General features: G+C 40.2%; 2 protein-coding genes across 2 annotated transcripts; one reads left to right on the top strand and one right to left on the bottom strand.

Moving 5' to 3' along the window:
- The first annotated feature begins 160 nt into the window (after positions 1 to 160).
- On the top strand, positions 161 to 17659 carry acp2 (acid phosphatase 2, lysosomal). The gene is made up of 12 exons (XM_067439396.1): positions 161 to 341; positions 422 to 461; positions 2766 to 2861; positions 3625 to 3711; positions 3815 to 3967; positions 4149 to 4247; positions 11664 to 11753; positions 13418 to 13550; positions 13948 to 14036; positions 14714 to 14820; positions 14909 to 15087; positions 16728 to 17659. The coding sequence occupies exons 1-12, from the start codon at positions 256 to 258 to the stop codon at positions 16856 to 16858; spliced, it is 1290 nt and encodes a 429-aa protein (XP_067295497.1). The 5' UTR covers positions 161 to 255; the 3' UTR covers positions 16859 to 17659.
- A 581-nt stretch (positions 17660 to 18240) lies between these two features.
- snx1b (sorting nexin 1b) lies at positions 18241 to 27752 on the bottom strand. Its single transcript, XM_067439094.1, has 15 exons — positions 27429 to 27752; positions 27081 to 27213; positions 25909 to 26051; positions 25747 to 25813; positions 24275 to 24318; positions 24040 to 24181; positions 23762 to 23840; positions 21525 to 21600; positions 21314 to 21427; positions 21126 to 21219; positions 20837 to 21042; positions 20599 to 20742; positions 20360 to 20440; positions 19866 to 19937; positions 18241 to 19785 (listed from the first exon to the last, which is right to left on the bottom strand). Exons 1-15 carry the CDS (start codon positions 27558 to 27560, stop codon positions 19735 to 19737), a joined length of 1578 nt encoding a protein of 525 aa, XP_067295195.1. The 5' UTR covers positions 27561 to 27752; the 3' UTR covers positions 18241 to 19734.
- Positions 27753 to 27903: the final 151 nt, after the last annotated feature.

Below are 27903 nucleotides of genomic sequence, written 5' to 3'. Positions count from 1 at the left end.
CTAAAAAATAATGGCCAAAGAAATGAAAGGCGTATTCCCAACCCCTTTTAGGATAGCAGGTGAGGGCAATTACTTTACACAATCGAATACAAACAATTGAGATTGGCCTTGGATGTCAGATTATGACACACACTTGCAGTTTACGGCTATCTTATAATAAGACAACTATTGTTTGTGATGTGGTCCCTTATCCTTCTCCGTTTCAAGGCAGCCAATCACATTGCATGTTTTTAAAGCTGCAGAGTGCGTTGACTAATGGGAGCGCTCCTTTACCCGGAAAAGCTTGCAGCTCGTCTTGTGTTTGCTACTGATCAACAACCAGGCAACGATCGTTCAATGAGGTTACTGTACTCTATCTCAGCTGCTCGTCCGCAAGTATGGATTCCTGCTTTCTGATCGTCTTGTTTTTCTTCGCTTTCAGTTTTTCCAATGGAGAGAGGACGCTAAAGTTTGTCACTGTGGTGAGTAACGTTATAATTGCTTTGTTAAGATTACTGCCAGTGTGAGTGGAGTAAATGTTAGCTGCAGCTGGTTTAACAACTGTTCGTCTTAAAATGTTTAACGTTATAAAACGACACACTTCTGACTTCTTATTATGTGTATCATAATTTTATGCATAAGAAATGTTTTTTTTTGTATCAATGCTAAATGAGTTCTGTCTTTTTTTCTAACGTTGTTTCTCAATACTTTGTATTGTTTACTGTATGGTCGATACTGGTCTGTTCTGTCGTTATTAGTCTAGTTTGATACTGTATCTAGAAGCAACGACGTTATCTGCTGACATGAAAAATTAATGTTTGCTACCGCAAGTTAGATTTTTAGTTCTACGTCTTGTTCTCGACTGCCTGTCAGCCTGTTTAATCTTTGTCTTCATCACATAATGAGTCATGTTGATTCCTTTGAATTTACTTTTGATTTTGATAATATTCCAGCTCCATGGTTTCCCAGTTCCCATGGCTTCTCAAAGCAATATAATCTCTTGATGATAGTCTAATGTTTAGTGAGGTGAATGTTATACATTCTGCTTTTAGGTGTCATTGATCACTTAAATAAGAAATGCAACAACAAAAATGTGTAATATATTTAAAATAAAAAGACTAAAGGTTAAATTGTACTGGGGTTTCTTTGTAACAAATTTAGATTAAAAAAAAGGCCTATGGCTTATGTTTGGCAAGTTGTGTGCTTCCAAACTAGGTTAATGAAATCCAGTTCAAAATCCTTCATAAAATCTACCCTATATATATATATATATATATATATATATATATAATTTTATTTTTTTGCGCCATTGTAAGGTTACACTTTTATTTAAAGGAAGTAAGATTGTGACCAAAACTGGTACTGCAATCCCTATCCCCTCACCCTGACTCGAGGTTGCCAGATATGCTGCTGGATCAGCAGGAATGTTTGTAGCTGCAGTGGTAGCTGTGGTAACTAGAGGAGAGCTGGCAACCCGGATGCAGAAACTCTACTGACTTTGTGATTGGTAGATAGGTGGAGGGTGGAGCTTCAGTCCAAAGCACAACATGTCAACATCAACATCAGTTGAGGGCTGCAACAACAACTTTTAAATGACAATATCCTGGCCAGAGTACTGTTGTCAGTGATATAAGTATTGAAATTAACATGATTTCTTAACGTCAAGTGATATATCAGGGCCATTTTATGATTAATTAAAATACATTTCTTACACACAGTTCCTTTAACAGTGCTTGTTACATGTTACTGTAGTAATGACAGTAAATTACACATAATTACATGCAACTAACCCTAAGCCAAACCTCAATCCTAACCCTGCAGTAAGGGCATGTCTTTATGTCAATTATTATTACAAAGTACTTACGGACTATGCATAGTTACACTGTAACATAGACAACTTAAAATAAACTGTAACTAATTGTAATATAAACCATAAATTCTTATTTGGATTGTAAATGCCTTTATTTTTAGTCCTGCAGAACTAAACCACTCTACTCCTTTTATTCTCAAAATAAGATATTATTTTGTATTATTAAAAAACCTGTGATCATTTATCTCTTGGTTATCTTTCTAACTTTGTGATATTGTATGAAAACATTTCCATTCATAAACAAAATGTTTTAATTCCCCATTGTGTCTTCCACTCTTTCTTCTTGAATTCAACTCTCTAGTTTCATCCTTCAATCTTGTACATAATGACAAAATGACCAGATTTTTGATGCTTTGAGATAATTTGAAAGATGTTTTAACTTTAATACTGTTTTCTTCTTTTTATGTATCCAAATCTTTGTTGTTGTTGTTGTTGTTGTTGTATTACATTTGAGATGGGTTTTTTTCCTTCTTCATGTCTGACTCTCATGTAAACAAAATAACTGTTTTATGGTTCATACAACTTTGGAGTCACTGAAAATGAGTATGTTTAAACCAGAGGCTTGCGTCTTTGTGAGCATGATTGTGTAACCGCTATAATTGAGAGCATTCTTATAAAACCTAATTTCTGTTTGGAAAGCAATACAGGTAAATCCTACTAGACTAAGTATAAATGAGAGAAGATCACAGCTGCTTTCTGTGAAAGACAGAGATAAAGATAAGGAGATCTGAATCTGCTTATCCAATTAGAATATGTTTACAGACTACTGTGTGGTTCATCATATCCGGGCGTCAGTATGAGCACATGACAAGCAGAATTTGCTGATCTAGCTGGAGTTGCACAGTGTAGTTCTTCCTCCTGAACACACACTTAAATTCCCAATACTCAGTCAAATATTTTACTTCCTCTCTGTTAGCTCTATCGTCATGGAGACAGATCTCCAATCAAGGCCTACCCAACTGATCCCTACAAGGAAAGTGACTGGCCCCAGGGTTTTGGACAGCTCTCTCAGGTATGTAGACACGCACACATATCTTATTCTCTTTGTTTTAGCCAGTTACATGCTACTTGAGGGGCATTTAGTTATGCAGACAGTAACGTGCAAGAGGCTGTGCTATATTGTGTATATTGAGTGCAACAGTCAGGTTCCAAAAGTAAAAAGTCCATTATTTTTCTCCATAGGGATTTTTTAAAGATAACTTCTAAACTGTAAGTGAGCTTTGAGGTTGTTAATCAATGGTATATGCTCTGTTAAAGCTGTCGGTATACAAAAAAACAAATAAAAAGCTGTCAGCTGTTAACGGCTGAGTTTGTGATGCCATGATGCTGTACATAAAGTTCCACCGATCAGAGAGTTGCAGTAATAAGCAAATCATACCAAAAGAGCTTGTACAGACGCCTACTCTGATGAAGCTCTGCGAATGACGTAATTGAGACAGTTTCCCTTCAGAGGATGTATAGTGTTCAAGAACCGTGCAGAACACCCGCCTTTCCACATCAGTGGTGTGGCAGTAATAGCATTAGCATGCAGCTTGCCAATTCTGAATGGACACATCTCCAATTTATTGTCACGACATTTCAACATGCCGAAATGCATTGAGGGGGGTGATCCACACCTTACATTTAAAACCCTTTTTGTAGAAAACTATTATGCTACTATATTTTAAATAGGCGCCAAAATACTGAATGTAATTTAAGGATGTTATTTCCCTCGTTCTCTATAAGTAAAATGGTGTTTTTTATTACTTTATAACTCAATCTTCTCAATTTTCCAGGATGGAATGAAGCAGCACTATGAACTAGGTCAATTTTTAAAGAAGCGCTACAGAGGATTCCTGAGTGACGACTATGACCGGCATGAGGTCACTGTCTCTTTAAATTTCTGTTTAAACATGTTTAGTAAACAGATACACAAAGCTGTCAGACTTGTGTTTTTAAAAAGCATATGCCATCTTTGTGTTTCAGATATTTATCAGAAGTACAGATGTTGACCGGACCCTGATGAGTGCAGAAGCTAACCTGGCTGGCATGTTCCCGCCTAATGGTTCTGAGGTGTTTAATCCAGATTTGAAATGGCAGCCGCTACCTGTTCACACTGTCCCAGCTGATGAAGAGAAGGTAAGACATCACACTGAAGCTCTGTTCCCACTTTTCCTCTCCAAAATTTTGCAGCACAATGAAACTTGGCCCTGAACTCTCTTTAGTGTTGAGTTCATATTTGCACAGCAGCAGCAACAGTAAAAGTAAACAGGTTGCATGACCTGCCTAAAGTGTGATTGCCTTTGTTTTTTCTTTCCAGCTACTCTCATTCCCGCTAGAAGATTGTCCTCGTTACAAACAGCTCATGAATGAGACTGAAAAATCAGACATCTTTCTTAACATGACCAACACTTACAAGGTGAGTCCACCTTGCAAATAATGGACTTCACAGTAATGTTTTATACAGCAATTATGATATAAAAAGGTATCCTTCAGTGTTCTGAATTTGTTTTAAATAGTGATGCCCAGATGAGTCATAGTGATGCCCAGATTCAGTTTGACTTTATTTACAGTATGACAGTATTTATCCTGAAACAGTTTAACCAGTATAGTAGTCCTAACTGTGGATAAGATACATTTTTACAGAAGAGAATTTAGTTTTGGATAGATCCTTGTGTTCTGTTCTTTCTTTTCTCAAACACTTGAACACATTGCTATTGGTTGGATGTGTTTATTTGGCTTTCAATGAAAATTATTAACTTCCCATAGTTTTAGAAGATATGCTGTTTTTAAGTATTGAATCCCTATATTTCTGAACTTGTGAAGATGGTGACTTTAGGTAAATATTACATTCAAACCTACTTTTTTCATGATTTAGCAAAAATATTAGAAATTCTTAAAAAAAGAAAAGTATTGTAAGGGTGGATCGCCTACAGTGGTTCTGACTGCAGGGTTGCCGAACGACTAAAGAAACATTGTCAACGTGATGGTAGAAAACGTCTCAGGTTACGTATGTAACCATGGTTCCCTGATAGGGAGCGAGACGCTGCGTCGAAACGCTAGGGGACGCCTCTGCGTGCCACGTCATGAAGCACTTGTGTAATCAGTCCAATAGCGGGACGATACGTCACGGGCGGGTGACGTCATCGACCAGGAAGCTATAAAGCATGCCCGGACCAAACAGTCACTAGCTTCTGAAAAAGTCGATCAAGTCGATCACAGGCATGCCGGGAGTATGGCATCTCGACGCAGCGTCTCGTTCCCTCTCAGGGAACCATGGTTACATACGTAACCTGAGACGTTCCCTATCTCGAGGGAACTTCGAGCTGCGTCGAAACGCTAGGGGACCTCAATACCCACGTCGCCAGAGTCCCAAATGTCTGTTTGTGTGATTTAACCCAGAAACACCCGGGACCCCGGAGTAGAGGCTACGTCCATATTGTAAAACCTCACAAATGTATGCGGAGAGGACCACCCAGCCGCATCACAAACCTCTGACAGTGAAACTCCCGAAATAAGAGCCATAGAGGCAGCCATACTCCTAGTAGAGTGGGCGCGGACCCTCATAGGTGAAGGATGTCCGACTGACTCATAAGCGAGCGAAATAGCCTCGACTATCCACTTGCTAAGCGTCTGCTTTGAAGCCGGTTTTCCCTTATTGGAGGACCCAAAACATACAAACAACTGTTCTGACTTTCGCCACAGGGCAGCTCTGTGGACATATGCATCTAGGGCCCTGACCGGACATAGCAGATTTAGCTTCTCTTGGTCTTGACTAGTGAACGGAGGCGGACAGAAAGCCTGCAGCATTACTGGTCCCGGCACGTTGGTCGGGACCTTGGGAACATATCCTTCCCTCGGGAAGAGAAATGCTTTCACCATTCCTGGTGCAAATTCAAGGCAAGAAGGTGCTACTGATAGAGCCTGTAGGTCTCCTACTCTTTTCAGTGATGAAATCGCTAGGAGAAACACTGTTTTTAGTGTGAGGAACTTTTCTGACACTTCCTCTAACGGCTCGAAGGGAGCCGACATAAGGCCTTCCAGCACTATGGCCAGGTCCCAAGTCGGCACCCTGGAGCGTGCCGCAGGTCTGAGCCTCAAGGTACCACGGAGGAAACGCGTGACCCACGGGTGTCTCCCTAATGATGCGTTATCTAATGGATTATGATACGCAGATATCGCCGACACATACACTTTCAGAGTCGACGGGGATAACCCTGCGGAGAATTTTTCTTGCAAGAACTCGAGAACTGAACCGACCGGGCAGTTAACAGGGTCCAAAGTCTGGTGCGTACATCAGGCGACAAAAACTCTCCATTTGAGTGCGTAAAGTCTCCTTGTGGATGGTGCTCTGGAGTGCAACATGGTCTCTATCACCTCAGTCGATAGACCCGTGTTTATGAACTGGGCCCCCTCAGGGGCCAAGCCCACAGTTTCCACAGTTCCGGGCGCGGGTGCAGTACTGACCCCCCGGCCTGTGAAAGAAGATCCCTCCTGACTGGGATTTCCCAGGGAGGACCCTCTAGGAGAGACATGATGTCTGAGAGCCATACTCGGCCCGGCCAGAACGGGGCTACCAATAAGAGCTGAACCCCGTCCCGGCGGACTCTCTCCAGCACTCCTGGGAGCAACGCCAGAGGGGGAAAGGCGTACAGACGCAGCCTCGGCCACGTCTGTACCATTGCGTCCAGCCCCAGTGGGGCTGGATGTGTGAGGGAAAAGAATGCTGGACAATGTGTCGTCTCTCGAGACGCAAACAGATCCACCTGGGCTCGCCCAAAGCGGATCCACAGCTCCTCCACCACCTCGGGGTGGAGCCTCCATTCCCCCGGCACCACTCCCTGCCTCGACAGGGAGTCTGCCGCTACATTCAGGACCCCCGGGATGTACATCGCCCTGAGCGAGAGTATCTTGCCTTGGGCCCATATCAGAATGTGATGCGTGAGCTTCCACAACCGACGCGATCTCAATCCCCCCTGGTGATTTATATACGAGACCACCGAAGTGTTGTCTGACCGAACTAACACATGGCGGCCCCGTAGGTCTGGGAGGAAGTGTTTGAGTGCTTGAAACACAGCCATCAGCTCCAGCTGGTTTATGTGCCAGGAGAGCTGATGGCCCCTCCACAGACCTTGGGCCGAGCGGCCACTCATGACCGCTCCCCAGCCAGTTAGGGAGGCATCCGTCGTTAGCATTACGCGACGACAAGGAGCCCCCAGAACTGGACCTTGGGAAAGGAACCAAGGATCTTTCCACTTCACCAAGGCACGTAGGCAGCGCCGCGTGACCTTGATTAGGCGAAAAGGGTTTCCCCTCGGGGAGAACCCCTTGCTCCTGAGCCACCACTGCAAGGGTCTCATGTACAGCAGGCCAAAAGGTATCACGTTGGACGCTGCTGCCATCAAACCCAACACTCTTTGAAAGTGTTTGACAGTGAGTGACTGGCCTAGCTTTATCTGGTTGACGGTATTCAGGATCGTTTTTACCCTGGGCGGAGATAGCCGAGCCGACATCGTTCTCGTGTCCCAAACTACCCCCAGAAAAGTAATGCTCTGCTGTGGCGCCAACATACTTTTCTTTTCGTTCAACCTTAGCCCCAACACCTTCATGTGGGCGAGAACAGCATCTCGATGCTGAACCGCCAGTTGTTTCGACTGTGCTAACACTAGCCAATCGTCGATGTAATTTAGCACGCGGATGCCCTGGAGTCGCAGCGGAGACAGAGCTGCATCCACGCACTTCGTGAAAGTGCGGGGCGATAAAGCTAGACCGAATGGCAGCACTCGATATTGGTACGCTTTTCCCCCAAAAGCGAACCTGAGGAACTGTCTGTGCTGCGGAAGGATGGAGATGTGGAAGTACGCATCTTTTAAATCTATCGTGACACACCAGTCCTCGGACCTGATGTGACACACGATCTGTTTTATCGTGAGCATTTTGAATTTTAATCTTTTTACTGCTCTGTTTAGATGACGCAGATCTAAGATAGGCCTTAACCCCCCATCCTTCTTCGGAACTATGAAGTACCGACTGTAAAACCCCGACTCTCTGCAGTGGGGAGGGACCCGTTCTATAGCCTCTTTTCGCAGAAGAGTCTGTACCTCTTGTTCCATTACCAGAGCCTGCTCGGGGCTTACTACCGTGGCAGTAACCCCGTTGAACACGGGCGGGTGTAACCCGAATTGAATTCTGTCCCCTTTTCTATTGTACGCAGGACCCATTCTGAGACATTCGGCAGAAGTTTCCACGCTGCCAGAAAATCTACTAAGGGAACCAGCCTCTCGAGGCTGGTCTCTGGATTTTCCTGTGTGGTCAGCCCGGTGTCCTGTAATGGATAACCGGCAGGTAGCAACCGAACTGACCGCCCAGGGGCCCTCCCGAGAGGGCGCGAACATCCCCAAGCCGCTACGTTTCCGGGCGGACATGGAGATATGCGTTCGCTGGGGACCGCCGCGCCCTGAAGCACCAATGGTGGCAGGGTTGGCAGACCGGCCCCCCGATGGCACCGGGAAAGAGCGGGCGCCTCGGCGAGCCGCACTTTCCCGGAGGGGACTGCCATCGGAAGCCCTGCGCTCTTGGCGTCAGGACTTCTTAGCCGAGGCCTTCCTAGCGATAAGGACGGTCCTCAGATCCGTCCTACCACGGGAAGGTCCCGGCTGAGCGCGTCGCCCGGACCCCCGTTCTCTCTGCGGGGGGGCCCGAGCGGCCACGCTCTGTTTCTGTTGCGCTCGATGCGCTGCGGAGGAGGACGTACTCGGCTGGGGCTGCCCCCGCCCGGCAGCCCCTGGGGGATATGATTTGCGGGGGAGAAATTTTGAGAACGCCGCCGCCTGCTTCCTGGCCTCCTGGTAACGGTCGACGACTGTTGTTACAGCGTCACCAAAGAGGCCAGTAGGCGAGACGGGCGAATCCATCAGAAACTTCTTATCCCTTTCTTTTATATCTGATAGATTTAACCATAAATGTCTCTCCGTGGCCACCAGGGCTGCCATAGAGCGGCCGATGGATCTGGCCGTCTCCCTGGTGGCACGAAGAGACAAATCTGCCGCCCGTCTAATTTCGGCGATCGTTTCTCTCCCCACTTCCTCAGTTTCTTCATTTATATCCCCCAATAAATCTGCCTGATATGCTTGCAGGACGGCCACCGTATGTAAACAGGCGGCCGCCTGCCCGGCTGCCGAGTACGCCCTGCCCACCAGCGCTGATGTTGTTCTTACGGGCTTGGTGGGCAGCTGCGGGGCTTGCAGCGACGATGCTGACTCGGGGGAGAGATAGCTCGCGAGCGTCTCTTCCACCCGCGGCATCGCCGCATAACCATGAGCCTTCAACCCGTTTATATTTGAATATTCAGATGTTGACGGGTTGAAAACTCTGGCTGACGCTGGTTTAGCCCAGGACCTCGACACCTCGGTGTGAAGGTCCGGGAAAAATGGCAAGCCCCGCTTAGGAGGTTGTGTATATGAGGGCAGAAATCTTTCATCTAGCCTGCTTGTGTGCTTTTGTGACTCATAACGCTCGGCCGGCCAGTCTAAACTTAATCTGGCAACGGCGCGAGTGACAACCTCCATTAGCTCCTCCTGTGCGTGTGTGTGTAATGGTGGAAGTAGTTCGTCAGTTTCATTTACGCTTACAACATCCAGTTCCTCGGAACTGGAGTGCTGCAGCTGATCTTGTGCCTCAGCGCGAGCGGAAGAAACCGCAGAGCGTGCTTCCAACTCGCGAGCTGAGGCTTGAGATCCAGCGGGTAAGGGCAGAGATAGGGGATCACCCGTCTCTAACCCCGCCACCAGATCTAACTGCGATCCCCAAGACGCGAGCCTTCGCTGTGCCTCGGCAGCAGCGGGACCCGAGCCCTGAGGACCGCGAGCCAAAGCACTCTCCTCGAAGAGTGCCCGGCGTGATCTTAATGTACGCATTGGGAGACTCTCGCAATGCTCGCAGCCAACCCCCTCGAGAGCTGACTGGGCATGCTCGAGCCCCAAACACATAACGCACAGGTCGTGTGTATCTCCACCCGTGATGTAACGAGGGCAGGGAGGAACACAACGCCTGAACTGACTAGACATTCTCTTTTCTCTTTTGACACACACACAATAAATGGACATACAATATCACACAGAGCGCTTGTGAAGACACAGAAGCTAGTGACTGTTTGGTCCGGGCATGCTTTATAGCTTCCTGGTCGATGACGTCACCCGCCCGTGACGTATCGTCCCGCTATTGGACTGATTACACAAGTGCTTCATGACGTGGCACGCAGAGGCGTCCCCTAGCGTTTCGACGCAGCTCGAAGTTCCCTCGAGATAGGGAACTGTACATTTCTTGTCTATAACCACCCACTGCAACTTATACCAACGACGGAAATAAGCGCAGTTACAATAGCAAAATATGTGGGAGAGCGTTGCTTTAATGTTGTATTGCAATAGGTAGCACTTCAAAGTCAATACCAAACCAAAACTAGTTAGCAAATCATTTATAATTGAAAGAATTTAATGACAAAATCCGGTTGTGGTTACACTTAAAATAGTTTCAAAATAGATGAACGAGATGATAAAACTTATACCATTAATCGTACCCAGCATGTATAGAATGTTACCTGAGAGAAATAGAAAGATAGAAAGAGAGAGAAAAAGAGAGAGCAAAGAGAAGAGCCAAAGAAGCAACAGCCAGAGCAAAAGACCGTCAGAGGAAAAAGCCCCCGAGCAACAGTTGCAATCAACTTTTATCCATCTCTTGACCATGTGACTGAAACCCTGAGACATTCAAACTGACCAATCAGACCAAACTTCCCCCACTGTACTACAGGTGTGGCACACATTTGGCCTACAGGCCCTCAACATCTCTTTCTTTAGGTATCCCAAACGGCCCCACTGATAAGAGAGAGGGGAGTGGAAAACCACTATTCTATGCCGTTTAGTAGTATAAATAGTGTGAGTGTGTTCACATTGAAAATTCCCAAATTAAAAATACACTTTAAACATCCTGATGATGCACTTAACCGAAAAATTGAAGAGTGGAATGTTTGACATTCCAACTGTTACAGGTTTAAAGGCTTAGTTGACCCCAAAATAAAAATTGTCGTTCCAAACCTGTAAGGCCTTTGTTTATTTTCGGAACACAAATGAGGATATTTTTGATGAAAACGGAGAGCTCTCTGACCCCTCCATAGACAGCAACTTAATTAAGACTGTGTCCATGTGTTCTGCATAGCTGCACTGTTTTTCTACATCACCAGTGTAGGATACTGACACTTTCGAGAAAAAAATTTGTTGACTAAAGTACTTTTTGTGGACAAAATGTATTGGACATGGACTATTTAAAAAATATTTTTACTACCATTCTGAACCTTGAAATTGTTAATTAAATGGCTATCTATGGAGGTCAGAAAATACAAATAAAAAAATTATATATATAAAAATATAAAAAATATCTAAATATAAGATGAACGAAGGTGTTATGGATTTGGAACGACATGAGAGTGAGAAATGAATGACAGAATTTTCATTCTTGGGTAAACAAACCCTTAGTTAGCACTGCAGACGGGGAGGGGCTTTCCGACGCCACTGTTGAATGATAATAAATAACCTTATAAACTTTATACACATACACTATGGATTCAACCATGTAAAGTGCATTGTATATGGGACGCAACATAAATAATTATTGTGATATAATTATTAGTGCTGTCCTAATAAATGTTACAAGTCAAAACACCTTATTATTTTCATGTTAGTAAGTGTATCACTGTAAGTGTTAGAATGTTCCCTGTCTTTCAATGTGAATGTGAAATAAAAAAAAACTACAATAATGGATATGTTGTTGTGTTTTTATGCAGGCGTTTATAGAAATGGTGAGAAATAAAACAGGACTGGAGAGAGCCTCCATTGAGTCAATTTGGAGTGTCTATGACACGTTGTTCTGTGAGGTGAGTTTCACCTGGCATTCATGTGCATGTTAATTCATGACTTCATCTAGCATTGAGAGACTCTGCCAGTCAAACTCGCCTGCTAAGTATTGTCTATATGTGAATGAATTATATATGCAATGCAACTAATGTAGTTTATTATTAAATATGGTAAAAAAATAATAATATCCAAAATCAATTTCGAGTGTTCAAAACTATCTTCTTACCTTAACAATGTGTTATAATTTGAGTTGAACTGATAGATGTCCATGAGAAAATCTGAGCAGGTCTTTGCAAACATCTTTGCATCATAGACTGTACGGAAATTTAAATCAGGTAATGCTACAGGTAACGCTAATGCACACTAAATACATGTAGTCACGCAATGCTGTTGTCAACATGAACTATTTGAGAACAAAGTATAACGATACTAATAATTTGCACGGTTTGATGTGATATGCGCTAAGCGATTAGATTTAATCACCATTGGTAGCATGATTTATTGTAATGCTTTTTTTAGTTGGTCAGAAAAAAAGTGGCAGACATGTTTTTTGTTCACATGACGTGTTTTTCTGGTTAAAAAAAATCTTCTTTTGGTCATACTTCCAAGAAATACAGTCTGTAATTCTGAAATGCGCACCGGTGTGGTGACTGACAGCCAGCCACACATACTTCTCAAAAGATTCGATTAATCCACGCTGAGGAGCCAATGCTGACCCACAACTTGCATACAGATGATAATGCCGCTAATAACTGCAATTGCAGGTTTCAAACAGAAATGGCAACAAAGAGGCTAAACTTACAGACTGCAGCTTTAATTGATGACATGTTTTTGTTTAAGCAATCAGCCCACATTATTTTAAAAAAAAAATCTTGTTTAACAATGCAACTCCTGGTGAAAAACTGCATAAACCATGATTATTCAAAGAAAACTCCACCAACCAAAGGATTGTGACTAGAAAATCACATCAAAAGAGCTCTTCAGTGGCCGTCCATTCCCATAATACACCATGAAAAGCATAAGTCTTCATAAACTCTCAAACTACTTAAAATTGGTGTATATGTGCACATTTTGCAATAAATGTAAAATATATTGATTCAATATACATAATTAGCATCTTTAAATTAGTAGTTTTATCTTTTTAATTTAATTAACAGTCTTGTACCGTTGCCTTTTTGTCTGTTTTTCAAATACTTTTTTTTTTTTCCTTCAAATCAAAATTAGTAGTAATCTTGTGATTCACCTCGTAGCTGGTTGGTTTGGTTCATTGCTTATAACCCTTTAACAAAGACTTTTCTAAAAATCCTTATGGGAAAAGTGAAAGGAGAAAAGAATTCTGGAACAAATTCTGCTGGAAAAGTGGATGGTCACTATTGCACTATGATGCCTTAGAGCCAAGTTAAGTACTGTCAACGTGAAGAGTAAAAGAGAGGCTAACTGGGTGAGAGTCATTCACAAGTCTGATGGCTTGTGGGTAAAATTGGTCCCTAGTGTGTGTGGACTCTTTCATGATGTTGAGTTCTCCTCTGTACACTTTTGTATGACTTGCAGTGATGCCCTTTTTTACCACAAGCTGAATCACTGTTATATCATTTTATTTCAGACTTAGAAACAATTCAATCCAGATGCTCAGACAGACACCATGTATTGTGTCCGATCAGTTTCTTTTATTCTCCTTCCCCAGGCAAAACATGGGAAGTCACCACCTGGCTGGGTGACTGCAGATGTGATGGAAACGCTCAAGGTGCTGAAGAACTTTGGTTTTCAGATTATTTTTGGAGTCTATAAGAGAAAGGAGAAGTGCAGACTACAAGGAGGTGAGAACCTATCCTTGGGCAGAGCATCTTCTACTTTTTGTTTTTTTATTATTCAATTTTAATTACATGTAAAAGTTTTTGATTTTTTTGCAAGTATTGATAGTGTGCAGGATTTCTTTTGGTTTGTTGTAATTAAATTAAATGCAAAAGAAAACCATGTTTTTGATGGGCACAAAAAACTACTGTGTTATAACCTTGAATAAATAAGAAGACAGTTGAGGATTATTTGAAGAGCATTTTCATAGTTACACAGTCTGAAGCTTTTTTGCATACATATGCAAATCAGTGTTGTAGGAATAGAGGGAGAGGCCGCTACCTGAAACAGTGCTGAGACACTTCATTCTGAAGAAACCATGTAAAAATTCCAGTGACACTTTGCTTACACTTTGATTTGCAGGCCTGCTGTTAGACCAGATCCTTAAGAATCTCTCAACTGCAGCAGCTCCAGACTCTCAACAAAAAGTCAAGATGGTGGTATACTCAGCTGTAAGTCATGTGTTGTCACACTAAACCAACATCAGCAGATACAAACTCCTAAACTTCCCTTTTTGAGAGACTAGCAGAATATCTGAGCAGTATGAAAGAGTATAAAGTGAGTGACCACAGTCTCACCATAGAGAGAGGACAGCACAGAAAGAGATGGCAGCCGCGAGAGCAGAGACTGTGTTCCCAGTTCTCTCAGAGTGCGGTGGAGACAGAAATCACAGTGCAGCAGGAAGTGTTCCTCTATCACAACATTAGATCAGACTATTTCACTAAATTCTAACAAATGGAACCACAGTTTATGCCACTACCAAATTCCAAAAAAACATAATATTCTCTGAGAAAACTGATCACAACAGCAGCAAGATATGTGACAAGCAAACAAAGAGTCAGCCAGTGGACAAAACTAAAGTCAGAAATATTCTTGTCTGAATGTATGTACAAAGCTTTATTTATTTATTTATTTATTGTCTTTATAATGTTCTTGTTATCTCTTGATTTATAAAAATGTATTTGTGCATTTGTTTACTGATTGACTTTTTTTTTCTTCAATTCATTGCTTATGTAATAGCCAATACTGTACAAGTCATGCCAATAACACTTTGAATTTGAGAGAAATGTGCTCTGTTTAGAGAAAGCAGTGCATGTAATAATCTCCCATGCAACTCTTTTCTCACTAGCATGACACAACAGTTGTAGCTCTGCAGGAAGCCCTGAATGTCTTTAATGGCCTGCAGCCGCCTTATGCCTCCTGTCATCTAATTGAACTTCACCAGGAAGAGAATGGGTAACATATTATTTGTGTTTTTCCCAGATTTATGTTTCTAGAAGACATCTTTGGTCAACCAAAATATTCCTTTGCTTGTCTCTTTCAGAATGTTTTCAGTGGAGATGTTTTATCGCAATGACACCACTGTGCCTGAGCCGTATGCAGTGTCTTTACCGGGCTGTTCCCAGCGCTGCCCCCTAAAGGACTTTGTGAACCTCACACGTGACGTCATACCACAAGACAGGAATAAAGAGTGTCAGATAGAGAAAGAAGCCACAGACACTGGTAAAAGCAATCATGTACATGAATAAATTGCACACAAAATTATTTATATTAAAAGTACGCCAAATATTTAAACTGTAATTTGTTACTTAAATCCTATCCATACAACAAAAATGTTCACATATATTTTAAATATAGTTCAAAGTATACATAAAATGGCCAACCAATATATTCATAATATATATTTTCATTAAGTTTTATTTTTACATTTTTAAATGTTTCTATAATATATTTAAAAAGTGTGAGTGAGTGAGTGAGTGAGTGAGTGAGTGAGTGAGTGAGTGAGTGAGTGAGTGAGTGAGTGAGTGAGTGAGTGAGTGAGTGAGTGAGTGAGTGAGTGAGTGAGTGAGTGAGTGAGTGAGTGAGTGAGTGAGTGAGTGAGTGAGTGAGTGAGTGAGTGAGTGAGTGAGTGAGTGAGTGAGTGAGTGAGTGAGTGAGTGAGTGAGTGAGTGAGTGAGTGAGTGAGTGAGTGAGTGAGTGAGTGAGTGAGTGAGTGAGTGAGTGAGTGAGTGAGTGAGTGAGTGAGTGAGTGAGTGAGTGAGTGAGTGAGTGAGTGAGTGAGTGAGTGAGTGAGTGAGTGAGTGAGTGAGTGAGTGAGTGAGTGAGTGAGTGAGTGAGTGAGTGAGTGAGTGAGTGAGTGAGTGAGTGAGTGAGTGAGTGAGTGAGTGAGTGAGTGAGTGAGTGAGTGAGTGAGTGAGTGAGTGAGTGAGTGAGTGAGTGAGTGAGTGAGTGAGTGAGTGAGTGAGTGAGTGAGTGAGTGAGTGAGTGAGTGAGTGAGTGAGTGAGTGAGTGAGTGAGTGAGTGAGTGAGTGAGTGAGTGAGTGAGTGAGTGAGTGAGTGAGTGAGTGAGTGAGTGAGTGAGTGAGTGAGTGAGTGAGTGAGTGAGTGAGTGAGTGAGTGAGTGAGTGAGTGAGTGAGTGAGTGAGTGAGTGAGTGAGTGAGTGAGTGAGTGAGTGAGTGAGTGAGTGAGTGAGTGAGTGAGTGAGTGAGTGAGTGAGTGAGTGAGTGAGTGAGTGAGTGAGTGAGTGAGTGAGTGAGTGAGTGAGTGAGTGAGTGAGTGAGTGAGTGAGTGAGTGAGTGAGTGAGTGAGTGAGTGAGTGAGTGAGTGAGTGAGTGAGTGAGTGAGTGAGTGAGTGAGTGAGTGAGTGAGTGAGTGAGTGAGTGAGTGAGTGAGTGAGTGAGTGAGTGAGTGAGTGAGTGAGTGAGTGAGTGAGTGAGTGAGTGAGTGAGTGAGTGAGTGAGTGAGTGAGTGAGTGAGTGAGTGAGTGAGTGAGTGAGTGAATATGCGGGTGTGAGTGCATGCAATTACCCAAATTGTATTTAAAGGGATAGTTCACCCGAGAATGAAAATTATCCCCCAAGCTATCCTAGGTGTATATGAAATTTCTTCTTTCAGATGAATGCAGTTATATTAAAAATTAAAGTTTGTAATATAAGATTGTAAATATATTTTTGTGGTTTGTGTAGGTTTAAACAAAATGTTTCAAAGTTTAAAAAATATATTTCCATAATGCAGTTTACATATATTTAGCATACATTTGAAAAATGTTTTGACCAGAATTTTGTTCACACTATATTGAATAAAGATGTGTTTCTATAAATAAATAAAAAACTGATGGTTTGTATTTTGTTCTTTCTCTCAGAGGTCATCATCGGACTGGCTGTGTGTGGATGTCTGCTCCTCCTGCTGGTACTACTACTGTTTGTGGTGTTATTCCGTCAAAAAGAGTCGACGGCTAGCTACAGTCATGTCATAAATGAGAGTGACTCCTGACAATCATATCAGCTCCTCCGCAAAGAGGAACTGTGGGAAAGTGAAGAGGACCTATGAGGACACAGCACCAAATTGAGAAACTTTTTTTTTTTTTTTTACTTTGGCCACACATTTAATCGTACTGGGGAAGACTTGGTAATATTTTATTACTTGTAACTTCAGTGTTTCAAGAAAGAAAATGGACACAAGAGTTGTGATTGCATCAGTAGCATTAATTTAACAATGCTTAGCACACAGACTCCGTAACTGTGCAATGGTGACTGGGTTTCATTTCCTCTGGGCTTTTGTTGTAATGAAAGACTGTACAGATGTTAAGAGGATCTGAGATATGGGCTAGACTAAAGCTCACTGATAGGTGCGTGTCCTCTCTGAAACACAAGGACTGTGGGTGTCCCGTGTTTGTGCTCCTGGTCCATTAGTTCTAGTGTACTTTGAGCCCAGTGTACTTGATGCATTAGCCTAAAGATTCAGATAAGGCAATGAAAGACTACTGATACACATTGAGGCCTTATGTACTCATTCTTTTAATGTGTTGCAGCCACAAAGTTTTGGTTAGTAAATTTCAAAATAACAGCATGCTGATGTACTCCGGTTAAGCTGAAAAGAGCTGCATTGGAGTAATTTGTTTTAATCTGGTATGGTTTCTTTAATTGTAATGTTTTGTTATTTAACATAATGATCCCCTGACTCTGAATACAAATTAAATTTTATAGTGCATTCTCAAAAATGTTTTTATATCTCAATAGTGATAAATCAGTTCGAGGTGCATCATATTCAAAATAAATTCCTGTTATATTGACAGACATGTCCAGTCATTACCACTATGTTGATTGCAATGTGTCATTGCAAATGCTCGATTGACTAGTTGATGAAATTGTGATACTTTGAGATGTGTACTTAAGTGAAGTACCCTCCAGAAGGTTCTAAGGGGTCTCCAGATAATTTCAGAGAATAAAAAAAGAAAAAAATGGTAAAGTCTACCGAACATTTTAATTGTTTAAATTCTAAATGTTTCTCTCCTTTCTTGCCATACATATTTCCCAGAACTGTATATGTTTGCTTGGTATCTTTCTAGTGAGTTCTCACTATATTCCCCATTATCTCAGCAGTATTCTTAACGTAGTATGTAAGTTGCTTACAAACATTTATTGTAAAAGTTGCTTATACAAATAATTTTTAATTGAAAATGTTCTTTTCATACTTAGCCAATTTAAGTTGCTATTTATTGCAACTTATTCAAACTTGCTATTTATCTAACAGGTTAAATGTTTTTTTCATACAGATAGATTTTAGGAAGAGGGTCCCTCATGTAATATCTGGGGGTCCTTGGCATCCTAAAATTTGAAAACCTCTGACTTAATTGAAACCAATCACAACAGCTGTTTGTTGTTGTTTTTATCCATTTTATTTTCAATAGACAAATAATGTTTAACAGGACAACTGTTTTAAATGCATGTCTTACATGTAATAGGTCATTGACATAGTTATTAGTCAAAATGGAGGCTTATAATACCTATGTATAACAGCAGAGTATTTAGTGTCCGCAAAAGAGGTTTATACCAAGGATATAACCCAAAAATGACAATTGGTGTAAACCTGGCTTAAGAAAAAACATGAATATACCTCTGCTTTGAATATGGGGGGTTTCCCCTCAATATCTGTGTTATTTCAAGTGTTGGAGCCTCATTTATAAAGACGTGCATAGAATGATCCTAAATGTGAAAACATCTCTGAAATGTTCAGGTGAACGATTTATCAAATTTGATTTGAACAAGCGCATCAACTCTACAAAAATGCCTGCAAATATCCCTTACTAGTTATATATTAATATATAATTATATGTGATGCATATAATAATGTATATGCATGTTGTGATTGCCTATTTATGTTCTCAACTTCTTAATTGATGCTGGATTAATTGAATTACTTTTATATAAGCACAAACATTTCTATACACATTTTTACAACCAACTTCAGTTGGTTAGATTTGTTTCACACTTTGGAAATAGGATGAAATCCACAGAATATAGGATCAAATCTGATTGCATGCGTTTTATAAACAAGGCCCCTGGTTTCTGCAGGTAGTGTAAGTGTGTAAATGTTAAAGACTTAAAAGCATCCACTGTACAAACGTTTTTACACATACTCATAAAGAATTTTTTATAGAAATGTTTGTCCATCTATAAGTAGACCTTTATCTGGACCAGTCCAGATCAGTGCATTATTTGAGAACATAAAGTCAGTCACAAAAAAAATTATCAACACAAATAATGGGACTTCGTTCAAAAAACATAAACCGTTTTCTCTTCTTGAACGGTGATTCATTCTTTCTTTTTTATTTTCTATATCATACTCTTAACTTTGTAGTGCAACATCAGGCTGGGTTGGGTGACCCTGGGAACATCTCAAGTGTTTTACTATATTATCTGGAATGAATTACAAATTCCAAATGTTCAGTCACACCCCTGTGTACATCCATGACAGAGAGAATGAGACTTAATCTTAAAGGCAGTTTAATGTCTCTACTAGAACACTACACAGGCTAAGCACCATTAAAAACCTTAAGGATAACACTGAACACACATTCGTACAGTACGTGCACACATAAAACATTTTTCTCACTGATCCCCACACAGCTTGTTCTTTTTTAAATGCCTCTCTGACCTTTAACTTTTACACTCAACATTCAATTGTCAACAGTGACGCGGGTCATTGCACGGGTTTACCACCACAATCTAGGGATTGACCTTTTGATGGACAGCTATTAAGATGTATATGTTATTTGACACACCAAGAGCAAAGAAAATAGGAAGAGAGAAATGTTGATTGTCTGTTGTCAAGGTCAAAGTTCAGGAGCGTGTGAGGTAAGGCTCTGATCAGGCGATAGCTTTGGCCTCAGGCAGGAAGGCCTCCCAACACTTCACAAGCTGGTTTAAGATAAATAACAATTCATGAAAGACTGTTCAATGATGCAGTATGTAAAAAACACACACATACACACACTTACCCGATGCTGTGTGTGAAGAAGGGACTCCAGGTATTTCACTATGTGCTGTTTGAAATCTCTGGCTTTCTCTTTCTGTGACAGAAAAATATATATATATTCTGTCATCATTTACTTATGCATGTATTACTCTTTCTTCTGCAAACACAAATAAAGGATATTTTGAAGAATACTCATAACAAAATCAGTTTGGATGACCATTAACATGCATTGTATGGGCAGCAGAAAGAAAGTAATACAGGTTTGAAAAGACATGACATTATATAAATAATGACAGAACTTTTATTTTTGGGTGAACAATCCCTTTTAGCAAGACTCCAAGTATTTCACTATTATGTGGTGTTTGAAATCTCACGTGTCCTCTTTTAATTTTTCTTGGAAATATTCAACTATATACTTGAGGTGTAAAAAAAACAAAAAAAAACACCTAAACACTAAAAACCTATTACCTCTTTTTTGCACTTGTGATGTTTAATTTGTTTTGCAACACATCTTACCTCAAATCTGAGCACTTCTTTGCGCACAGTACAGGTGACTCTTTCTAAATCTCTCTCATACTGACTGACTTTAGACTCCCACTGCGTAGAAACAAAGAAAACAGCTTAACATGAACAGCAAATTAGCGACCAATCATCTTGTAAATCAACTAAATTCAACAGAACTCTCCTTCAAGGAAGTTAAGTGTCTAACAGTAGATGTAGTGTTGTACATTCATCATTTACTGTTAAGGTTTAACCTCATTTATGTCATCTTTAGCCTGCTGCAGTTTCTCGGGTTTGTTAGCCCAGAGCAGTTTGGCCTCAGCCTCTCGTTTCTTCTGCAGTGTGCTCTGAGCTTCCTGCAGACGCTGCCACACTTTCATCCTCTGCTCAAAACAGCACTGAGGGCAGCAAAGAACACAATAAACAACATCATATTTCTTATGTGGTTGATTCTGACTGCTGGTTTTGGGTTATGTGGTTGTGCTCTCTAACCCTCACGGCCCCCAACAGTCTGACGTAGTCGGCCAGTAGCTCAGCAAGGATGAAGAAATCACTGAAGGCCTGTTGCTGATGAAGCTGCTCCATCTTGTCCTCCACCTCTGCCAGCTGTGACAGCGCACGAGACAATGCAGAGTTCTCCTCCACGCTGCCGAGCATGGCCACACTCTTACTAAACACAGCTGTGTTGCTACACAACTCTACGAGAGGAGAAAGACATTGAGATGTTGTGTAACAGCATGAATCTTGAAGATTGGCTTCACAGTGTAGTTTTTACTCTCACCTTTCCTGTGGTTTACTAATGAGTCAACAGCAGCATGCAGTCTCCTTAGCAGCTGCTCCTCATTCTCCACCTCCTGTAGCTTGCTCTCAAACCACTGACACACACACAAAGGTGTCAATCACTAGCAAAACGCAACATCCTGGGAAAATATATATGCTTTAGAACTGCAGAAACGGAGCTCCTCTTACATTATCTGATTCATTCATTTTTATGGTCATCTTATTTACTGCATCCGATGCTCTGTTTATCATCTTTAGCAGGCCAGGTCCACTCAAAGTCTGAGTATTTACTGCCCTAGGCAACTAAAACACACACACACATACACACACAAGTTTAGATCTTAAATATGCCACTAAAAATACTGTATGATGTGTCTAGGATCATGATAAAGGTTGTCACCTCATCTCTCTCTAAAAACTCTCGAACATCCGGGTCCTGAAGCAGAGATGGATGGGCCACTACTCTTTGTAGATACCTATAGAAAATATAATCACACAGTCAGTAAATATAACCAGTTAAAAATTAAAATTAAAAACAGGTGTTTAGCATGTGAATCCATATTTTATGTTAGAGGTCAATAAATGTATTGTTCTGTTTTAAGTGAAGGCTATATTTTGTGCGTGTGGCTGGTGAAATAGGGTTCTAGAGTACAACTGGAAAATAAAATCCAAGGTTTATGGTGTCTAAATAGCTTGCCATTACCAGTCTTTCCAAATCTTTATCCTCAGTTTAATTTATACTTGGCTGCCAGACATTTCTGACAAAGGCTCACTAACTATTATTGCAGCTCATATTTTCTAAAACAACAATACATTTGACTTTGACTTGTGTAAAAGTGTAGTTTGCTTTCTCTCTTTCTAGTTATTATAGGAATTTATTTTTTGGTTGCATTAAAAAAAAGCACCTTGGATATTTCTAAATGTTGGACATTAGAATGTTAAGAAAAGACTAAGAGATTATCTAAACATATTGCTAACTAAAATGTTATATGCTATCAGCCACTTTAAGGGTTATTTCACCCAAAAATTGAATTATGAATTAAATGATTTGCCCTTAAGCCACTCTAGGTGTGTATGACTTTCTTCTTTTAGTCAAACTCAATCAGAGTTATATTACAAAATATCATGGAAGAAAGAGCATAATAACAGTTTCGCACAAAGTGTGTGATTTTCAAACTTGTACTTATACGTAGATATATAAGCACACCTCTGAGCATGCTTACGCAGAGAATCTAGTGGTAGAGTAGCGATACTAAACATAAAACAGCATTTAAGAGTGTCACAGTATGCATTAAACAACCTACATATCTCCTATATTTTCTTTAATTATAAAACACATTTTGTGTTTGTGAAGTTCCTCTTTTTAGCCATAATTGTGGTGATTTTTAAAAGGATGTATTGTCACCATGGTTCATTGGAGGCGTTTCCAAATGCTAATGACTGTGAACGTGAACAAGCATGATACTCATGCACATGTGGGATTTATCAACATTGATTGCTTATTCATGTGTATAATGCTGCCTTCACGACTTCAGAAGTGGGAATTATCCCATTTCCGCACGTGAAGGCGGCATAAGAACTGTGAACGCACAAAATTTCAGCCATACGACAAAATATATAGCCTTTTCTACGCACTTGATAAATGAGGTCCCTGGCTCTTGCAAACTTTATAATGTGAGTGAATGGTACCTTGTTCTTTGAAGCACAAAAAGCTTCATATGAAAAATATCCATATTTAAAATGAGTCGAGTTACGGCAGAATTAAACACCCGTCACGAATTAGAAGTCTGAAATGAGAATTTTTAAAGAGAAATGACGGAGGAGCTTGAGTTTGTTGACCAACCCTATTTATTTGAACCGCAAGAGTCATCTATTCTCACCTAAGCTTACGCATACGTCATATGCCGGAACTCAACTCTCTCGAAACCGCGTAGAGAGACGTTACCAGAAGCTAGTGATTAATATTTTTCATACAAAAATGCATTGCTTTGCTTCAGAAGGCCTTTATTAACTCCCTGGAGCCATAATGATTACTTTTATGATGGATTGATGTGCTTTTTTGGGCTTAAATAAATGGTACCATTCACTCACATTATAAAGCTTGGAAGAGCCAGGATATATTTGGCTGAAAGAAGAAAGTCATATACAGCTAAGATGGTTTGATGGCGAGTAAATTATGGGACAATTTTCATTTTTTGGTGAACTAACACTTTAATGAGAAATCTGCCAGTTTTGACGTGATGTCAGACCCTTCTAGGAGGGCAACTCCACTGCACTACAGAATATGAACCCCACTAAATTGCACATTAAGATTACAATAGAAATCCATTTTAAAGAAACTGCTTAATATGGCTTAATAAGAAATTGATATGGCATCTGATTGCCTGTGTATAATATGCATCATTAAGGTACATCCTAATTTGACCTTTTGTAATCAGTTTCGTTCGCATACATTCTCATTCTTCTTTTGTCTATCTATTACCATCTAAATATTTGTGGCTTAAAACAGAAGAAAAAAAACTGTCAGGCTCATGCTGCTGTAGGTCTCTCTTCGGGTCTCTGCACCAGTCACGTGACTGAAAACTAGAATTGGTTGACCTCTTTTTTATGTAAATGTGTAATTAGGCATGTGTTCACCTCTCCAGTGCTGCTCGTCTCTTTTCCACAAACTCCGCTGAGGACGAATCCTCCTTCCCTACCTTCACTTTAGTCATCCCTGTGACATAAAAAAAAAAAAAAACATGCTCAGTCAGCAAATCACAATGGACCTCTCCGATTAAAATGATGCGCATGAGAGCAAACAGAGAGCAGAGTGAACAGTCTCAGGAATCCAGGCCTTTTCAGAGCGTCTAGTTGGATTCACAAGATTAACTCCATAAGACAAAGAGCCAGAGTGAGCATTAGAGCTTCTTTACCCACTACGCTCTTCTGAGGTGGAGGTGGGATGATACAGCCAAGCAAGGAATGTTTGGCCGATATTTTCTCATAAAGTCCCAGGAAATCACTAAAACGTCGACGCACTGTGAACGTCTTATTAAGGAACATGGGCAGTGTAGTCTGGAGAGAGACAGAGAAACATGAAGGGCATAATTGTGATATATAAAGCTTAAACAATTAAAAATATAGTAATAAGGAAGAGCTTTTAAGTACCTGAGTTGAAACTTTGTAAGACATGTAGGCATTCATGCCATCTCCTGCAACACAGTAAAACAGTCATTACAGCTCTCCACAGAACATCCAGACCAAGAGGCTCAGTTAAGACCAGTGGTCTACAAACTTTTCCCGCCCCATTGTCTAAGAAAATAGGCCCACACATGTAGGCTAAAATATGGGTAGGCCAAATCCAGGCAGAAATGCCAAAAAATGGCCATGAGTGTAAGAGGTTAAGTTAACATAATAAATTCTAACATGTAAAAACGTACAAATAATTTGTATTAAACAAATAAAGCTATGGAAGCTTGCTGAGGCCCCCTACTGGGCAACTGGAAGAGAAAGACATACTAAAGACATACTAGATGATGCAAGTATACTCACTTTAGTTTTAACTTAAGTGTAGGCACTACCATTTGTAACTTGAATGTGTAAGGCAGGGGTCTGAAACCTTTTTTCATTTGAGAGCTACTTTTTAAAAATGAAAGTCGTCGAGAGCTACTCATGTTATACAATATTTACGCTTAAATAATGCATTATAATTCTCATATTAACAACTATCCAAACTCTTTTACACCTGAAAGAGTGCAGTAGAAGTTCCAGTAGTCGGTACCAACACCATAAAGATTTTATGGTACTCATTACCAATTTTAACTCATTACCAGTTTTTTATTTTTTTATTTTTTATTTAACTATTTTAAAAAAATCAATTAAATTTAATATGTTTATTATTTACGATGATAATTATTATAAGTAAATCATACACACACATTTCAAGGCTGTATGCTGTTTAAAAGTAATCATTGTTTATACATAAAATATGAATTGAAAAATAAGGAACCATCTAGGCATAATTAGTATTATTATTAGTAGAGATGTATTATTAAATAGAGATGTAGTTAAATCTACTGTAGGCTCAGCAGTAGCCAAATATATTATGTCAATTTCTCCACGTTAAACTTCAAGTTAAACCATATTTCAAGTTAAGTCATATTTTTTTAATTACTTATTTTAATTACTTTAATTACATTATCATGGTACTAAAGTACCTGTACTTGTGACAACCCTACATTTGCATGTTTACATTTACATTTGTTCATAAATAAATAAAAATTAAGTCAGATAAAATTAGCTCACTCTGATTAGATACAAAGTAGGCGAGCTACCTCCAATCAGGCCACGAGCTACTGGTAGCTCCCGAGCGACGTGTTGGAGACCCCTGGTGTAAGGCTTTTGGTGTCAGCTACTTTATTATTACTATTCTTTTATAGCCGTGTTATTTTAGCTGTACAAAAATAGTCCATTATGCTGCTTGATGATGCAAACTGCTATTTGTTATCATATTATTTTATTTATTGTCATAAGTTTTTTCTTCTAGTTTACCCATAGCTACTGATGAATCAGAACAGAAGTCTCGCATATTCACAGAAAATAGCTTACTTCCGCATTGAAAAATAAAGTGGATAAGATACCAATTTTCTCAGGATTTGTGACTGCGATGTTCAGCTCAAACTGGTCTCCACTCTCTTCCTCCTCCAACTGTTAAAGTCCATCAGAATTCAGTTAGAATTAAGAATGTATATAAATAATACATTAATGCACGTTAAGGCACATGAAGTGCCTTGTTTCAGTACCTCCTCCATGGTCTTGGCGACAATGCTGGGTTTGAGTATGGAATTAGGGACATGTGTGGTGTTGCAAGCTGATGCAGTTGGGCCAATAATCTCTCTCCTGCCTTGACTAGTGGTGTTGGTGAGTGTCAGTTCGACAGTGGCCTCTGGAGTTTGAACAGACAGAACAGATAAAGCACAGTGCTGTAATGTATTTGAGTAATGGTACTTCACAATATTTTAGTATATAGTGAACCTCAGATTAAGCATCTATAGTAGTATTTTGGGAATCCTGTAATTTACTTAAGTTCTGATCAAATTAATTACTTTACAAGAAAAAATATATATTAAATATACTCTATTACAATTTCATGTAAACTTAAAATGTCATTGTAACTTAAATATTTCCTAAGATTTTAAAATATTTATTCTAATGTGACTAACAAGCCAGTGAATACTAATTCAAAAATATAAACTATCCCTTTAAGACACATTGAGATCTTAAAGTAGTTTTTATAATAAATCACTATATTCAAATGTCTGTCAAATCCTTTGAGAATTTTATCTTTAAACACTTAGATAACAGGTTTCAGGATATTGGTTTCAGTTTAACATCTGCTGTATCCTAGTTTCTTTCGTAGTTAGAAAAACAAGAAAACAGAATTCTGAGTGGGGTTTTTTTGTGTTTGTTTGTTTGTTTGTTTTTTACAGTTTTGCATCAAAGAAACGATGATAATAAGAAAGTTCTTACGTTTTCGTTTAAATATTGTGTACAATTAAAAATGAATGCTTTTGTACTTTCTCCTAACTATTTTAAACAAGGTACTAGGCACACTTTTAATGGATTTACTGTAAAAAAAAAAAAAAAAAAAATTAGAGAGAGAGAGAGAGAGAGAGAGAGAGAGAGAGAGAGAGAGAGAGAGAGAGAGAGAGAGAGAGAGAGAGAGAGAGAGAGAGAGAGAGAGCAACTGTACTTTAAAGTAAAAATTAAGTAATAATTGCTCAGTACTTTTCACACCTCAGATTAAGCATCTTAAACATGATATATGTCTCTCTCAGGCTTTTTTAAAAGACAAAGGTAGGATTCATTAAGTTTTCATTAAGCAGAACTGGTCTGCATGTGAAATCAAGCATCATTAAGTATTTATTATTGGTCATTTTGAGAAATGGTGCAGCAATGGAGTGGTAAGAAATACCAGTGAACAGATCCAGCTCTTCGTCAGAGTGAAGGCCATTACTAGCGTGATGGACATCGGTCCTGATGTAAGAGCCCTCCTCACTGAATATATCGCCCTCATCAGGAGCTGATGTCGGTGTGATCGGTTTACTCTGCAAAAAAATAGATGAATGCAATGCCAACATAACAGTTGATAACCATGATATAATTACAGTTCAGGGGCTGCATAACTAACGTAGTATTAACCGCTGCAGATACTGACTATAAGCTACCAGCTAGCTTCTGTCAAACGACACTTTAATATTCCCCCAAATATCAATTTAACAGAAAAGGATAATGCTTATTCATTCTGAAACAGGTGTCTCACTCTAGCGCCGGTGAATATGTCCTCGCCTTCATCATCATACTCGTCGCTGTCCAGCACTCGAGTGTCAAATTCAGCCTCCTGATCTTCATTATCAGGGAAAGGAGGAGGATTCCGCCCGCAACTGCCTGACATCGCTTGTGCCGACTTAAGAAATATATGTATCAAATAATAAACCTAGTGTGTCAAGTCTTGAGGTTGGACTACTTTATACCTGGCTGTATGTTACAGGTAAGCAAGCAGGGATTGAATTTCACTGCTAGGTAACCTCAGCCTACTTAAAAACATCTACGGACGGCTCTGCGCTTAGGCTCAGAAAGAGCGCTGGAGCGACACTGCTACCTCATGGTCTGGAGCGCATACTACAGCAACCTCAACAACCTTAGCCACCATAGACTGTAAAAAAATAACAAAAAACCAATTCAAAAATATTTTTTTAATTAACCAACCATTAGCTACATTTACTCTATGCATAAAT

This window comes from Pseudorasbora parva, chromosome 1 (assembly GCF_024679245.1).
Source record: "Pseudorasbora parva isolate DD20220531a chromosome 1, ASM2467924v1, whole genome shotgun sequence".
NCBI lineage: Eukaryota > Metazoa > Chordata > Actinopteri > Cypriniformes > Gobionidae > Pseudorasbora > Pseudorasbora parva.
This window is presented reverse-complemented; position numbering and strand designations above follow the sequence as displayed.